Below are 17,828 nucleotides of genomic sequence, written 5' to 3' on the forward strand. Positions count from 1 at the left end.
TCTACTATACTTTTGCTAATGATTTTCCTCCTTTTTGGTTGCTTTGCACTCACAACACAAACTATTGATTCTCCGATATGTATGCACCATCCAGAACCCCCAAAGGTAGTGCCACACAAATCTCACTGAGCTCTCACTGTATTTTCCCTGTTGGAATAAGAGTCGCACAAGGACAGCACTTTACTGTTTACTGGTATTCCCAGGTGCTGGCAACAGAGCCTGAAATCATAGTAAGGGTTTAATAACAATTTGTTTCTTCAATTAACAAAACTTAACGCACCTTATTGTGTCTTTCTCCAACTACAAAGTTCCTTTATCGTAAGTACCTTCCTACTCCTTATACTCACACATTATTGGTTCTCCTACTACATAATTCAAAAAACATTTATTTTCATTACTTTCAAAACTGTTCCCTCAGTATCAAGTATCAATGCCCTCCCCAGCTGTAGCTGTGTGTGTGTGTGTTTCCCGAGATGGCTGAGAACTCACTCTCAATTTCCTTCTGCTTCCCGTGTCCCTACCTACCCCCCTCCCTACCTACCGTGTTGAAAGCACAGGTATGTCCCACTTGCGCTGGTTTTTCTGCACACTGAAGAGAGAACCTGGGGTTCTGTGTGTCTTAGGCAGACACTCAAACCAACTGAGCTCCACCCCCAGGGAAAGTTAAGATGTTATGGCATCTTGCTTTCTATGTTAAGACTTAATCCCTTAAAAACTGCAGTGGCCTTTCAATTGGAGATCTTGACCTGTACTTGGATCCTCCCAATTCACACTGAGTTAAAACAGCTGTCCCAGCTGGGCAGTCATGCACATGCCTTTAATCCCAGCACTTGGGAGGCAGAGGTAGGTGGATCTCTATGAGTTCTAGGACAGCCAAGGCTACACAGAGAAACCCTGTCTCAACCAAAAACAAACAAACAAACAAACAAACAAACAACCCCCCCCCCAAAAAAAAGACAGCTATCTCAATGAAAATTTAGTAGTCCCATGCTTTCTTCTGAGTCTCTCTAACAGCTCTCCTTTATGCTAAGGATGAACTAAAACTCCTTAATGTGGGAAGGATTGTAAGCTTTGTCACAGGTGAAAGCAGTCTTGGTGGGCTTTGCCCTTGGACACACCATGGATACTCCCTGAGATTAACCTTGAGATAGACCGGGTGGAGCCATCCTGGGCCTGGAATTCAGGAAGCAGATCAGGGACTCCTCCTGGACTATTGTATTTCTAATTGACCCTCGATGGGAGGAGGAGACCGGCCCTTGCACGTGAAAGACAGAGAGGCAGAGAGGATGAGAGGGGCAGGAGGTTTGGACTGAGCTCGAAGCACACGTGGATGGCAAAAGGATCAGCAAGCAGGCCGGACCAACTCGCAGGCTAGAGACACCTAAGGACCCGTCCCATGGAACGGATACTGGAAGGTTCACTCTTGTTTCCCTTTAACCTTTTTTCCCTCTTGTGTAAGATAGTTGGGTTGTATAATACAGTTTAATTGTTAAGAAACAGAGCCAACACCTTAATGTGGCTACTTGAAATACACGAGGCCTTGTGGCCTACAAATTCAGTCATGAGTCACTTACACATGAGATTACAGGAAGGACAGCGGCTGGACTTTTGGCTTGTACACAAGCACATCTTTTGCCTGAAAGAAGCATCCTGGCCTCCCTCCCATTCCCTCCTCATCACTCACTCACCTATGCCTTAACTTAGAACTACTTTGGCCATACCTGACTCTCAGGTCTAGATTAGTTCACTTCTTGCATACTCTAGTTTTTTGTTTTTGTGTTTTTGTTTTCCAAGACAGGGTTTCTCTGTATAGTTCTAGCTGTCCTGGAACTTGCTCTGTAGACCAGGCTGGCCTTGAATTCACAGACATCTGCCTGCCTCTGTCTCCCAAGCGCTGGGATTAAAGGCATGCGCCACCACCACCTGGCTCATACTCCAGTTCTTATGCTCACATCCTCTTTACTACACAGAGTGAGGGGTCAACGCTTTATTAAAGAAGCAAAAAGCTCACCTTTGTTGTTACTCTATATGCCATGTAAGCATTCATGCCATCACCTATAAAGAAAAAAGTTAAAGAATATCATTAAAATTCAAATGCTTGGGCTAGAGGTTTAGGTAAGCAGTAGAATGCTTGCTTAGTGTGTATAAAACCCTGGTTTTAATTCCTAGTACCACCAAAACAATTAAAAATAAATTAATTAAGTCAAATACTTCAAAATAAGATATAAAAAAATTACAAAGAAAAACTACTGTAACCACATTCTTAAGTGGAAAACTATAGGATATATCAAGCTAATCAAACAAATGTACAAAATATAATGACTCACCAACTTTTTCGGGATCTGATACACCAATTTCTATATCAAAAATATCTCCATTTGCTTCTTCTTCAATCTAGAAAAATATATTTTGTATTAAAAATTCCATTTATCTTGAAAGTAACCAGCAGCTGTCTAACTGGACTCAAGGCCCTCTCAATAGAGAATTTACGCCAAGCAGTGCAATCCTGGCCAGCTATCTGTGTCTAGAGAGGTGCCATGCCCTAGAAGAGATCCTGTACTGTCATTTCTCTAAACCAGTATAATTTCTAATTGCGTTCTAAACACTTATCCTTATACCCACAAACAGGGGTAGCTCTCACCCATTATCAAAGAAGCTTCTTTTTGCAATAGATAGAGGCTGCACAGGATACATTTGATAATACCAGTTGGCATGTCAATGCATATGGCAGGAATCTTACAAGATCCTCCCTTAGATGAAGAGCTACAGGCAATCATTGGCTGCTAAGAGAGGGAGAATCAGTTTTTTCTAGGGAGGAGCCCACTGACAGGTGATCCAATAGCAAGTGGACAATCATAAGACTCAGTACTCGTGTATGAAATTCTAAAAATTCTAAAAATTCTTATTGTTATAACACTGATGACTAGTTTTTACTAGGGTCTTGTCACAATAGCATACAACAACAGAAGCTTTCACATATGCTGACTGTAAACAAACACTCAAATAATGAAGATCATTTGAAGAACAGAAATTGTCTTAACGCTTCAGATATGTAGAAAAACCGACAGAAAACTTTTTTTTAAATGTGGTTTTCTAAATATTGTAGACTTGGTAGGGATGGTGTTTGTCAGTATGCCATCTCTTGTGTCTCTTGTTTCTCCATCCTGTGTGCTGGGATCACAGGTGTGCTTCATCATACACAGCTAAGAAATGTAGTCTTTAGATTTAGACTAGTAAGTGCATTATTGCCGTACTCTTTTTTTTTTATGTTGTAGAGGAGTTTATTAAATGAGCAGAGGCAGGTGGATTGCAGTGAGTTCAAGGCCAGCCTGGTTTACAAAGTGAGTCCAGGACAGCCAAGGCTATATAGAGAAACCCTGTCTCGAAAAACCAAAACCCGACCAACCAAACAACCAAACAAATGACTCACAACATCACTTTAACACCCATTACATGTTTACCATAGGAACCCTCAGAGGTACACACTATTATCATAAGACCACAGATGTCACATACTCCAATTTAATCATCAAATACTCTTTTCTGGTAGCTCTGGGGAATCTCGGAGTCATGAGCATATGAGGCAAACACTCTATGACTGAGTTGCACTCTGGCTTCAAACTTTTTGATTTAAAAAGGTTAAGTGGTAGGGCTTGATGGGGTGAGTCATTTAGAAAAGGTATGACAGAAGCATTGTTGTGAGTTTTAAGCCAAGTCAGGACAATGTGGGTTCCAGGCCAGCCTGGGTTACAGAGTAAAAAAGACCCTGTCTCAAAAGTCAAACTATAACAACAAAATGTAAATAATATGCCAGGTAAGTTTCTTCAGAGAGATGCGGGGGGTGGGGAGTTAGGGAAAGGGAAGAGGAGAGCAAGAGATTTAACATCAGATCTTACTATGTAACTCTAGCTGGATTAGAACTTGATTGTAAAACCAAGCTGGCTTCTAACAAATAGAGACCTACCTGCTTCTGCCTCCCAAGTACTAGGATTAATGACATGTGTCATCAGGCCTTTCTTCTTAGTATAGTTTGCTCATCTAAAATTTCTGAAAGGCTTAGACTCGATATAATTAGCAGGGCTGGAAAGATGGTTCAGAGGTTAAGATCACTGGCTGCTCTCCCAGAGGTCCTGAGTTCAATTCCCAGCAACCACATGGTGGCTCACAACATCTATAATGTGATCTGATGCCCTCTTCTGGCATGTTGGTGTACATGCAGGCAGAGCATCGTGTGTGTGTGTGTGTGTGTGTGTGTGTGTGTGTGTGTGTGTGTGTGTGTGTGTGTGTGTGTAAGAGGAATAATTAACAGGAGAGAGGTACTGGGTAAGGAACAAGGTTGTATTCTTTATATATAGAATTCCAGATGTTTCCCATACCTCTTCCCTGGATCTGTCAAAGATCACCGGAGCAGAAATACTCTTTGATTCGATTCTAGGAGCAATGAGCGCAGTGGGAGTGACGGGCGTGATTGCAGGGGAAGGCTCGGAGGAGAGGATAGGTTCTCTTTCTGGACTGTCCAAAGAAACTTCTTCTGTGGCTTCTAGACATAAATTAAGCAAGTTAATCAAGGAAATTACAGCACATAGCAGTTCATGAAATATGAAAAATATACCTACAATCAAGTCTCAAATGTACCACAACCTATAATTTATCACTACAAAGTGATTCTATGTAACTAATTGTATTTAGTTGTTTATGAAAACTTTACAACAAACAGGAACTATGTTGATTTTATGAAGAACTTTATTGAGTCGGCTTAAGTATCTATACTAGGAAAAAAGCAATGCTGTGAATAAGCCACATTCATTCGTGTTTGGATTGGCAATACATCTTACGTGTGGTAACTTACCTTTCAAACATTTTATTCAACCTAATATGATTATTTTCATAAACACAACACATTTTATGGCAGAAGATCACCTTTAACTATTCCAATTGGGATTAAAAATTTTGTTATGGAAAACCCACCAAGTTAGTAATCTAAAGCAATTAACTGCCAAAGATTACTGGATATTAGTTGAATATACAAATATGACACAAAGCAAAGAGATGTTTAGATTTTAATTTTAAATGCTCATTCACTTGAAATATCTAAAATTAAATATATTTAAAATCAAACCCATCAATAAATTGTATGTCTACAAACTAAGTAATACTGTGCTAAATGCAATGAAGACAGACAAAGGAATGGAAAAAAATCATACCTGCCCTCAGGGAGTTTATAATCTAGTTGAGAAAACAAGACATGTGGATTGTTAAATAGTAATAAAAGACTTACAAGAACAATAAAGAATGTTATAAGACATTCAATTACTATTTGAACAGTAGAACAAATACTATAATTAAGTAGACACAGGAGTCAATATACTTTAGGGTGGGGAAAATCAGAAATACTTTGTGACTCTGATTTGAAATGGTTTAAATAAGCATAGAAAGAAGCTGGAGAAAAATCCATGCAAATAGAATAACAGCATAAGTAAAAGAAAAGAAAGAAAGAAAGGAAAAAAAGGAAAGGAAAAGAAAAGAGGGGCTGGAGAGATGGCTCAGAGGTTAAGAGCACTGACTGTTCTTCCAGAGGTCCTGAGTTCAATTCCCAGCAACCACCTGGTGGCTCACAACCATCTATAATGTAATTTAACTCCCTCTTCTGGCCTGCAGGTGTACAGGAAGGCAGAGCACTGTATACATAATAATAAATAAACAAATCTGAGAGAGAGAGAGAGAGAGAGAGAGAGAGAGAGAGAGAGAGGGGAGAAGAGAAGAGAAGAGTCAGGAGAGTAAAATGTAGTCAGTGAGCCTAACACAAAACAGTCCTGCTAGCTTATAAAATTAATATGAAGAAGAGGAAGATGGAATTATAAGGCAAAAGGGATCAGACCAATGGTTTTCAGCCTAAGGTTTCTGAATTCTTAAGATTTAAGAAAAGTAGTAATTGTGGTCAGTGAACCACTTTAAGCAGTCAAGTTGAAATTACACAGGCTAAGGCCAGATGGTGGTGGTGCACGCTTGGGAGGCAGAGGCAGGTGGATCTCTGTGAGTTCGAGGCCAGCCTGGTCTACAAAGCGAGTCCAGGACAGTCAGGGCTATACAGAGAGACCCTGTCTCGAAAAACCAATTAAAAAAAAAAAAAAAAAGGAAAAGAAAAAAATTACAAAGGCTAACATGTTATCAAACTATTTAGACTGGCTATTTAATGTTGACAAGATAACTGGTATGGATTTATTCATTTTTTAATTAAAAGAAAATGATTAATAACTAAAATCTTCTGAACTGTGGTAACCAAAGGGGAAAAAATAAACTACAGATACAACAGACTACATATGACCCAGATGGAACAAACTAAAAGTTTAGGTACCACCTTCAGGCTTTGAAGATTGCTGGCATTTATTACTATTTAGAAAAAGGAGAGAGGAAGACAGAGAGGGAGAGGGAAAGTGAGAGAGAGAGGGAGGGAGAAAAAGAGAGAAAGAGAGGGAGGGAGGGAGGGAGGGAGGGAGAGACAGAGAGAAAGAGATATGAAAATAGGGTCAGAGAGACAGACGTAGTGGCGCATGCCTTTAATCCCAGCACTCGGGAGGCAGAGGCAGGAGGATCGCTCTGAGTCTGAGGAACAGCTAAGGCTACTTAGAGAGACCCTGTCTTGAAAAACAAAAACAAAAAGAAAAACAAAATAGGGTCAGTGATTGACTCATTGAGTAAAGGTGCTTTCCACCAAGCCTGACAACTCAGGTTTGACCTTTGGGACCCACATGGTAGAAAGAGAGCTAACTTCTACAAATTATCCTCTGATCTCCATGCACATGCTATGGTATATAGGTGTACACACACACACACACACACACACACACACACACACACACACACACACACACATTAACTAATGTAACAAGAAAAAATTTAAAGAGATTAAAATAGTCAGCAAAGAGCTTGACATGATGGTGTTTGCCTTTAATTCTAACACTTGAGAGGCAGAAGCAGGGAGATCCCTGTGAGTTTGAGGCCTGATCTACATAGTGTGACACCTGTCTCAAAGAAGCAAACAAGCAAACAAACAAACAAACAAAAAACCCAAAACCAATCATGAATGTAAGAAAGTAAAAAGCAGTATATTAGCTAGGCAGTGGTGGTACATGTCTTTACTATGAGCACTTGGGTGGCAGACAGGTAGATCTCTGTGAGTTCAAGGCCAGCTTGGTCTACAGTGTGCGTTCCAGGACTACCAGGGCTACACAGAGAAAGCTATCTTGAAAAACAAACAAACCAAAAAAAGGAGTACATCAAAACTAGGTATGAGTCTGGAGAGATGGCTCACAGTACCAGTTAAGAGCGCTGGCAGCTCTTCCAGAGGGCCCAGGTTCATTTCCCAGAAGCCGCATGGCAGCTCATAATCATTCATAACTGCAGTTCCAGGGGATCTAGTGCCTTGTTAGCCCCTACAGGCACTGCATACACCTGGGACACATACATAAATGCAGGCAAAGCACTCATACACATAAATAAATCTCTAAAAATAACAAGGTAAGCGTTGGTAAACGACCAAAGCATCATCATGAATGTAAGCAGCACAACCCCACGAGCCCTGGGGAAACGCTGCTACAGTGTCAGACACACCAGCAACAGCAACCCAGCAAAGAAGTCCACTGATAGCACTTTAAATACGTGGTTCCCAACAGGGTCACAAATCAGGTATGTATGAAGTAGCAAAAAAAATTATTTAATGGTTGTGGTCACCACAGCACGAGGAACTGTATATTAAAGGGTTGCAGCATTAGGAAGGTTGAGAACTACTAGTTTAAACCAACCAACCAAATATTTTCAATGACATTTTACTGCACTGATGCAAAGTTGGCTTGCTTATACTAGTAGCTGCTTCAGTGACGGACTGGGAACTAAGTAAAGCTAAGCATGATCGAAGCAACGAATATGGAAAGGGGAGAAATCAAATGGCTAGGCTTAGATTCAGCATACTAACATTGTGCCTTAAATTTGGTTGTTGTTGTTGTGGGTTTTTTTTTTTAATCATTGTTTGATAAGTTGGTTTTGTTTTTTGTTTTTGTTTTTTCAAGACAGGGCTTTGTGTATATTCCTGGCTGTTCTAGAACTTGCGCTGTAGACCAGGCTGACAACAAAATCTCAAAGCTCTGCCTGCCTCTGCCTCCTAGTGCTGGGATTAATGTCATGCTCTACCCACCCCCAGCATGTTGTTTAGTTTTTAAAGCAAGTTCTCATGAAGGTTCTAATCCGTGTTACTGAGGAGCATCTGATCCTGCAGGTGCCACCTCCTAAGTTCTGAAATTGGATGTGTGTTAGCACTATGTCCAGACTTTAAACTGGTGACTTGGATTTTTTTTTTAGCTTAAGTCAAGAGCTACAGATATGGAGGGCTTAGTTTAAAGGTTAAGGAAGAGATAGAGCTGTAACTTGCGTGTGAATACACATTGATTTTTGTCAGTATTCAGGCATTCTTTAAGATGTATAAAATGGAGAAGGCTTAGACAGTTGTACCCATTTGGTGAACACTTCATAAGTAAGCTGTTAATTTTTTCTCATATGCTACTGACATGAACTGTCTAATCTATACAAACCATGTAAGTTATCTAAAACACACCAGTACACACAGTAATATAATCGGTTTCTTAATGGCTTTAAAATCATAATGGTAAGCTGGGCAGTGGTGGTGCATGCCTTTAATCCCAGCACTTGGGAGGCAGAGGCAGGTGGATCTCTGAGAGTTCAAGGCCAGCCTGGTCTACAAAGTGAGTCCAGGACAGTCAAGGCTACACAGAGAAACACTGTCTCAAAAAACAAACAAACAAAACCAAAAAAAGAAAGAAAACAATCACTGACTCTAACGTATGGTCAATACTATATATACTATTCTCAAATGTTTAAAATAAAGAGCATTTTTGCTTCTCCTAATGATTTGTATATATTTCTTACAGAATGACCTAAAGCTAAGTTTTTGTTTTATTTTAGGTTGGTTATAAGTCTCACCCTGTAAGGTGCTCTGAACTTGAGCTCATAGCAATCCTCATGCGTCTGTCTCCCAAATGCTAAGATTACAGGCATCAACCCTGCTCAGATTCTATTTCTAAGTTGTTATAAGATGAGTTCCTATTAAGACACAAAATTTCAGTTGCCTTAGAGAGTATTTTCTAATAGCATATATCTTATAATTGACTATTACTAAAAAAAAAAAATCAAGATATGACAATTACCTGCAAAAAGGTCTTCTCTGTCGTCGTCTAACCTGACTTCCACAGGTTTGGAACCATTGGAGTTTGCACTAATGTCTTCTGCAGGAAGACTGGCTGGTTCAGGAGATGACGGACTGGACTGTTAAAAGAACAATAATAGGCAATGGAATGGGATGATTATTTACTTTTCATTCTCTTGGAATGGGATGATTATTTACTTTTCATTCTCTTGACTAGAGAGGAAAAGAACAGCTATTTATATTTTCTAAGGTTTGAAATACACTTTAATGTATCCGCCTTGCTCAACAGTCATTTAACTCAAAATATCATCTCTTTTAGAGTCACTAAGTTATCATACTTAGTTATTAACAAAACTGTATCGATCCACAATACAACCAAACAAGCCTCTTGGTTTTAAAAGTCAGTGCTTTTTATTTATTTATTTATTTTTATTTTTAAAGATCAAGTCATTTTTCTACTGGGACAGATATATCAAAGTCCAAAGCCTGCTTTACAATAAGAAAATTAAAGGCACACATGGTAGTCTACACCTCTAATCCCAGAATTTGGGAGATGAGGAAAGAGAATTAAGAGCTCAATGGTGGTACACACCTTTAATCTGAGCACTCAGGAGGCAGAGGCAGGAGGATCTCTGTGAGTCTGAGGCTAGCCTGACCTACAAAGGGAGCCCAAGACAGCCAGGGTTATTACAAAGAGAAACCCTGTCTGAAAAAAACAAATATCCAATCCCCTCTCAAAGAGTTCAAGGCTATCCCCAACAAATTAAATTACTGTAAGTTCAAGACTAGCTTGAGAACCTGCCTCAATAAACCAAAAATAAAAATAGAGCCTGTGAGATGAGTCAGGGACAAAAGCTCTTTATCACCAAGCCTGATGGCCTGAATTCAATCTCTGAGCGTCACCTCTGATCTCTACAAGCATACTCTGATATGCACAAATTTAATGCTAGACAAATCATGAATACAGCCATTCCTAAGATTCTACATTTTCAAACTAAAAATTTTCCACCTCTCAAAACACTTTTTTTCTAAAGGGATCTCATAGCCCAGGATGGACTCGAAGTCAGTCCTCATACCTCAGCCTCCCACGTACTTGTGTGTAGGTGTGCACACACCTACATCTGGAAGATTAGTTTCTCTTTTCCAGTAAGGTCTGGCTATGAAACCCAGATAGATCTAGAAACTGAAACTCTCTTGCCCTACTTTCCCAAATTCTGGGATTATGGGAATCTATCATGCCCAGCTATTTTTTCCTACTTAATGTTATACCCTATGTACTCTTCTTTATTGATCTGTGTAGTAAATCACTCATTATAATATGCTTTCTCTCTTCAATTAACCTAATCTAGATAAACGCTCAAAGATATGCCCTGAGATATGTTCCATGGTAATTATAAATCTCATTGAGTGACAAGATGAACTGACACAGGTCTCACATACTCTCTAAAACAAGTTTATTGGAAGAAGGTTTGTTTGTTCTTTTCTTTTCTTTTGGCCTCTGTGGCCAAAATTAAAAAACAGGACCCATCTATTTGCTGCCTCCAAGAAATGTGCTTTACCATCAAAGACAAATGAACTTTAGATAAAAGAATGGACAAAAGATATTCCAAGGAAGAAAAACAGAAAGTAAACGTGTTACTCTGCTAACATCTGACAAAATGGACTTCAAAGCAAAAGATAAAGAAAATCATGTTAGCTGGCATGGTGGCCCCTGTAATCTGAGCACTTGGGAAGCAGAAGCAGGCAGATCTTTGTGAGTTTGAGGTCAGCCTAGTCTGCAAAGTGAGTCCAGGACAGTTAAGGCTACACAGAGAAACCCTATGTTGGAAGAAAGAAAGAAAGAAAGAAAGAAAGAAAGAAAGAAAGAAAGAAAGAAAGAAAGAAAGAAAGTCTCATTAAAGCAGCCATGACTACACAGAGAAACACTGGAAAAACCTCCCCCCCCCAAAAAAAAATAAAAAAGAAAGTCACTTTATACTGATTAAGGAGCAATCTACCAATCCACTTTATAATTTAAGCATATACACAGAACATAGGTGCACCCAATTCATACAACAAATACTACTAGATGTAAGATCAAATTAATCCCAATACAATAATGGTGACGTTAATACCCTACTCTCACCAATAAGACAGGTCACCCCACCAACACAAACAAGCAAACAAATGTGGAAGTGGAAGGCCAATTCCACAAAGTTGTTCACTTATCTCTATTTGTGTACTGTAATATCTACACTGTGTACACACACACACACACACACAGAGTAAATTTAAAAACTAAAAACTAAGCTGGGCTGTGGTCGCCCATGGCTTTAATCCCAGCACTCAGGAGGCAGATGCAGGCAGATCTCATCTACAGACTGAATTTCAAGACAGCCAGAGAAACCCTGTCTCAATCAATCAATCAAATGTATATATGTGTGTGTGTGTGTGTGTGTGTGTGTGTGTGTGTGTGTGTGTATATATATATATATATTTGTTTGTTTTTGTTTTTCAAGACAGGGTTTCTCTGTGTAGCCTTGGCAGTCCTGACTCACTCTGTAGACCAGGCTGGCCTCGAACTCACAGCGATCCGCCTGCCTCTACCTCCCGAGTACTGGGATTAAAGGCGTGTGCCACCTCGCCTGGCGTATATATATATTTTTAATCAGAGTTAAGTGACATCACAGATCAAAGGGACCTAAAAAACATCTACAGAACATCATTTCATTTAAATATTGTACCTCTAGTGCCCTCTTCTGGTGGGCAGAATGTTGTATAAGTAAATAAATAAACCTTTAACTAAATAAATAGATATTGTAGAAGACATATTCTTATCAGTAGCCCGTGTAACTTCCTCTAAAACTAGACTCTATTAGAACACAAAGAAGAAGCCGGGCGTGGTGGCGCATGCCTTTAATCCCAGCACTTGGGAGGCAGAGGCAGGCAGATCACTGTGAGTTCCAGGCCATTCTGGTCTACAAAGCGTTCAGGACAGCCAAGGCTACACAGAGAAACTCTGTCTCGAAAAACTAAACATCAAACAAAAGAATATACACTAAAGATGTGTATGTTGGGGCTGGAGAGATGGCTTGGAAGAGAAGAGTCCTTGCTGTCCTTCCAGACCATGTCTGGTGGCTTACAAGGCCTGGAACTCTAGATCCAAGAGGTCTCATGCTCTCTCTTGGCCTTCACAGGAACCCACAAACATGCAGCATTCACTCAAACATACAGATACACATAAAAATAATAAATAATTTTAAATGTAAAATACTTATATTCCACTAAATGTGAAACACAAAAGAACATTAATTTCTAGATGCACATGACCTACTGAAGTTATAAATGATATAACCAGCTCTGTAAAAACAAGATTTAAACAGTAATAAAAATCTTCCAACTAAGGCTAGGCGTGGTGGCAAGCACTAGGGAGGCAGGCGATGGCTGTGAATTCTAGGCCAGCCTGGTCTACAATGTGAGTCCAAGACAGCCAAGGCTACACAGAGAAACCCTGTCTCGAAAAACCAAAACCAAAAAGCAAAAATAAATAAATAAATAAATAAATAAATCTTCCAACTAGATAAAAATAAAATAAAGATGCATTCATTACAGAATTCTATCAAACTTTTAAGAAACAACAATCATTCTCAAGATATTCCATAAAACAGAAAAGCAAAGAATTTTTCCACTCTTCTTATGACTGCAGTATTATGTTGATGGCATAACCAGATAAAGACAACAACAAAAAAAGAAAATTAAGGACCAGTCTCTCTGATGGAAGTAGACACAAAAATATCAATAAAATACTTGCAAGCCAAACTCAAAATCATATCAGAAAGATAATGCAGGAGCTAGAGAAATGGCTCAAACAGGTTATGTATGAACATTTGTTATTCTTGCAGAGGAACCCAGGTTCCATCAGTATCCACATGCTGACCCATGACTACCCGTAACTCCAGATACCTTCTTCTGACCTCTTAAGGCACCAGCCATGCACAAAATAGACACGCATAAATGCAGGGGGGAAAAAAAAAGGAAGCCCGGCATGGTGGCACACGCCTCCCAGCACTCGGGAGGCAGAGGCAAGTGGATCACTGTGAGTTCGAGGTCAGCCTGGTCTACAAAGCAAGTCTAGGATAGTCAAGGCTACACAGAGAAACCCTGTCTCAACAAAACAAAACAAAACTCGTAGTTTTCCTATTTACTAATAACAAACATGGTAAGCAAGAAACCAGTAAAGCAATCCCATCACAATTCTCTAAAATATATATATATATATATATAAACATATCTTAGAATAAGCATACCAAGGAAGAAAATGACTCTGCAAAAATAAATAAATAAAGACAGTGAAGAAACAAATCTAAAGACACCAGGAATGAGATGACTTTCCATGCTCACTGATCAACAGAATTACTATTATGAAGATATATCTTTCAAAGGCAATCTACAGATTCAATGCAATCCCTAACAAAACTCCAGTAACATTCTTCACAGAAATATAAAGATCAATGAGATTCAGGCAGGCAGTGGTGGCACATGCCTTTAACCCCAGCACTGGGGAGGCAGAGGCAGGCAGATCTCTGTGAGTTTGAAGCCAGCCTGGTCTACAAAGTGAGTCCAGGACCCAGGGCTGTCACACAGAGAAACCCTGTCTCAAAAAACAAACAAGCAAACAAACAAACAAAAAGAACAATTAGAGGCATCAACAAACTGGGAAGTAAAGGAAAGAATAATGCTGCCATCATACTTGATTTCAAGTTATTCTACAAAACATGGTACTAGCATAAAACAAGCATGTACATCAATGGAATAAAATATATAGGATCCAGCTATAAATCAGTGCAAGTATAGCTACCTGGTTTAAAAAGTAACCTTTTCCGGTTTTTTTGTTTTGTTTTGTGAGACAGGGTTTCTCTGTGTAGCCTTGGCTGTCCTGGACTCACTTTGTAGACCAGGCTAGCCTCAAACTCACAGCGATCCGCCTGCCTCTGCTAAAGAATAATAATTTTAAGTTTACATGTATTGAGGGGATGAGGGGTACATGCCATAGTCTGAGGGCAATGTGTGGGGTAATGGTTTCCTCCTTGGGAACGAACTGTGGTCATCAGGCTTGATGGCAAGTATCTTTACTCTTTAAGCCATCTCACCAGCTCCCAGCCACCAGATTTTCAACAAAGATGTCCAATACAAACACAACTGAAAAGACGCACTCTTCAACAAATGGGACTGGGAAAACTGCCTGTCCATGTATAAAAGGATGGAAGTGGATCTCTCTCACTTTGTACAAAAGCCAATTCCAAATACATTAAAGACCCTAATACAAAACCTGAAGCTCTGGAACTGTTAAGAGGAAAAACAGGGGAAATGGTGGCACAATAAGAACTTTCTGAAAAGGACACGACTAACTCAGAAAACAACACTAACAACTTACAAATGAGATTTCAGAAAATTAAAAAGCTTCTGCACAGCAATAGAAACATACTCAGTGAAGAGACAGCCTAAAGAATAGGAAAAAAAAGTCTCTATACACCAGACAGAATAGTAATATCCAGTACAAAGAACCCAGAAAAACTAAACAAGAAATCAAACATCCCAATCAACAAATAAGCTAATGGGCACCTTTAATCCCATCCATGGACACCTTTAATCCCAGTACTTAGGAGGCAGAAGCAGGAGGTTCTCTATGAGTTTTAGGCCAGCCTCATCTATATATTGAGTTCCAGGTCAGCTAGAGCTACACAATGAAAGCCTGCCTCAAAATAAATAATAAATAGGTTTCTACAGTGTCCTACAGAAATGGAATATGTACAACAAGACCCCTATGTAGGGGGCTGGAAAGATGGCTCAGAAGTTAAGAGCACTGCCTACTCTTCCAAAGGACCTGAGTTCAATTCCCAGAAACCACACGGTGGCTCACAACTATCTATAATGAGATATAGTGCCCTCTTCTGGTGTGCAGGCGTACATGCAAGCAAAACACTGTATACTTAATAAATTAAATACATCTTTAAAAAAAAAAAGACCCCTGTGTAAATTTCATCCACAGTCAGAAGCACCAATCTGAGAATGTCATGTTCAACCTAAGTACAGGAAAAGGACCACTCTATAGCCAGGACTGGTATTTTTTGTGTGGTTTGTTTGTTTGTTTGTTTGTGTTTGGTTTTTCAAGACAGGGTTTTTCTGTGTAGTCTTGGCTGTCCTAAAACTCACTCTGTAGACCAGGTTGGGCTTGAACTCAGAGATCCCCTTGCCTCTGCCTCCTGAGTGCTGGGACTGAACTTGAGTGCCGCTATCAAGTGGCTATGGTGGTACTCGTTTATAATGCTAGCATTCTGGGTCAGGCAAGAATTAGTTCCATATCAATCTAGGCTACAAAGAGAGACCTGGTCTCAAAAGGAAAAGGGCATTTATTAACCACATAGAACTCCAGCCATGTATGGGCACCTCTGCATGAATACTGTGGAAACTTCTCCACCAAAGCATGAGCAGCAGTACGTAAAAAAGAATCGTGAAGTGATGGCACAGCATCCCTCACAGGTATTTCCCCAACATTTTGAACCACCATGTCGCTGCAGGGAATTGAACTCAGGACCTTCAGAAGAGTAGCCAGTGCTCTTAACCTCTGAGCCATCTCTTCAGCCCCCCCCCCCAACATTTTGAAAGGGGGAAAATGAACCCTGCATACTAACCTGAAAATTTTTAAACTGAATCTAAAATTTCTCAGTCACACCACTTTCCTTTTGTTTTCTAACAGGTTTCTCTGTGTAGCCTTGGCTGTCCTGGAACTCTGTAGATAGACCAGGCTGTCTGCTTTAACTCTGCTTCCCAAGTGCTGGGATTAAAAGGGGTGGGCCACCACACCCGGACACGCAACTTTGTTAAAATGAATCAATGAGATAAGGAATTTAGATCAATACACAATTAACAATTTTATTTACTACTTTCACAGTGTATTAACCATGATAAGTTTATTCATAATAAGACTTTGCAGATGTTCTCTGATACAGGTTTTTTTTTTTTTAAATTCTGTGCAGTGTGTCTAGAAAAGACAGTTCAGGTGCCCTGCAGACATGTTCAACCATGATTCTGCAAAGTAGTTTTAACAAATTTTAGGAGATGGTGGGGTTGGCAACTAACCCAGCATTAGCTGTATTAAGATAGGAATACCCAAGATTTTGTTTAGAATATATCGATGATGAAGGCACTTTCCAAGGAATTTATAATCTGTGGGGAAGTGGGGTTTGGTCTCACCACTATAGATAAAATGAACAGCATGCGGTCAGTGGTGAACATTTCCCGAAGTTTTCAGTTTCTGGTCACTGAAATTCAGATAATGGGTGTTTTTTACAGTTATTCCCATTTGATTTGGTGCAGAACTGAACAGGCCAACAAAGCTTATACTAAAGAATTTTATAAGAAAGTAGAGGGCAGGTGAGATGGCTGAAGTGCTAAAGGTGCTTCCTAACTAGACCTGACATTGGTGGAAGTGGAGAAGCAACTCCCAAAAGTTGCCCTTCGATTTTTATAAGTAAGCACTAGTGTGCAAGCAAGCAAACCACACACACACACACACACACACATTTACTCACATACAAAATACATATAATTTAAAAAGCCCTACAGCTGAGGTAAACAATCTTCTGAGAAAAGTGCTTACATGCTTAAAATTAGGATTTCCGGTGGTATGTGCTCTCATCCAATGTAAAGCAATTCAAATGTGACTAGAAAAGGGCGGGCCAATACAGCTAAACTCAGTGTTTCCTTTGACAAAAACAGGAACACTCGGCTACAGAGATCGCTGACCATGCGAAAAAAGAGGAAAAAGGAGTGGAGATCTGTTTCTATTTCTCCCCTTGGTAATTAAAAACCAGTTTCCTGGACTACTCCCTCCTTCGAGTTTGTACTTTTCAAACAGTACAGCCCCTAAAAAGTCTAAAAACCCAAGCAGTGGCTCACGTCAGCTAATCTCAGCCCTTGGAGAGGGGAAGAGGCAAGAAGATCAAGAGGTTCAAAGCCAGCCTCTGCTACACAGCGAGTTCGAGTCCAGCCTGTGCTGCACGGGATCCTGCCTCAAAAAAATAAAATATAAAAATCTGCTAACTCAAAGGCATCTTCACCTATTTAAAAAGACAAGAGGCTCCTATCTCCAAGGGAACTAACAGTCCATGAAGGGCACTGACAGTGAAAAGCGCACCCAGACATCCCTGCCCCCCCCCCCCCGACACTGAGCGTTCACTTCAGGGCTCTCCCCCTTGCAGGGCACACCCTCCGGAGGGCAGAGACTCAAGCTCTTCTCCCCGGGTCGGCCGAACTCCCAAGGGAGCGGGGGTGCTCGGGAGCCGGGGACAAGCCCTCCTCCTGCCTGGAGGAAGAGGCGCGAATGACACGGAAGGCCCGAGAGCCACCAAGCACAGCTCTGCTCCGTCCACGGGTCGCGCCACCCCCCGCCCCGAGGGCCCGCCGCCTGCTGTCCCCGAGGCCTGGCCACCCAAGGCTGATCCCGGGCCCCCTTGACAGGCGTCTCGGAGGTGCAGCCGGCGTCACAGGTGTCACCGGACCTGGCCTGGCCCGAACCCGGGAGTAGGGGAGGGAAGGACAAGACGCGGCAGGGGAGAGGGGAGACGCGCGG

General features: G+C 40.6%; 1 protein-coding gene across 3 annotated transcripts in view; it reads right to left on the bottom strand.

Annotated features, from left to right (window-relative positions):
• Positions 1–17,828, bottom strand: part of SNX2 (sorting nexin 2) — a 35,537-nt gene that overhangs the window by 17,497 nt on the left and 212 nt on the right. For 2 of the 3 annotated variants that reach the window (XR_014778753.1, XM_084779411.1), the window contains exons 2-5: positions 9,219–9,336; positions 4,377–4,540; positions 2,328–2,394; positions 2,012–2,055 (exon numbers count right to left, since the gene is read on the bottom strand). Coding sequence is in view for 2 of the 3 variants with exons in the window: in XM_084779411.1 (XP_084635537.1) it covers positions 2,012–2,055; positions 2,328–2,394; positions 4,377–4,540; positions 9,219–9,336 (393 nt within the window). In the remaining variant the exon portion in view is untranslated. Of the gene's footprint in view, positions 1–2,011; positions 2,056–2,327; positions 2,395–4,376; positions 4,541–5,204; positions 5,227–8,994; positions 9,085–9,218; positions 9,337–17,828 lie in introns of those variants that run through there. The other variant, XM_084779412.1, reaches the window with a different exon arrangement.

Source organism: Acomys minous (assembly GCF_964271855.1).
Source record: "Acomys minous genome assembly, chromosome: 4".
Lineage (NCBI taxonomy): Eukaryota > Metazoa > Chordata > Mammalia > Rodentia > Muridae > Acomys > Acomys minous.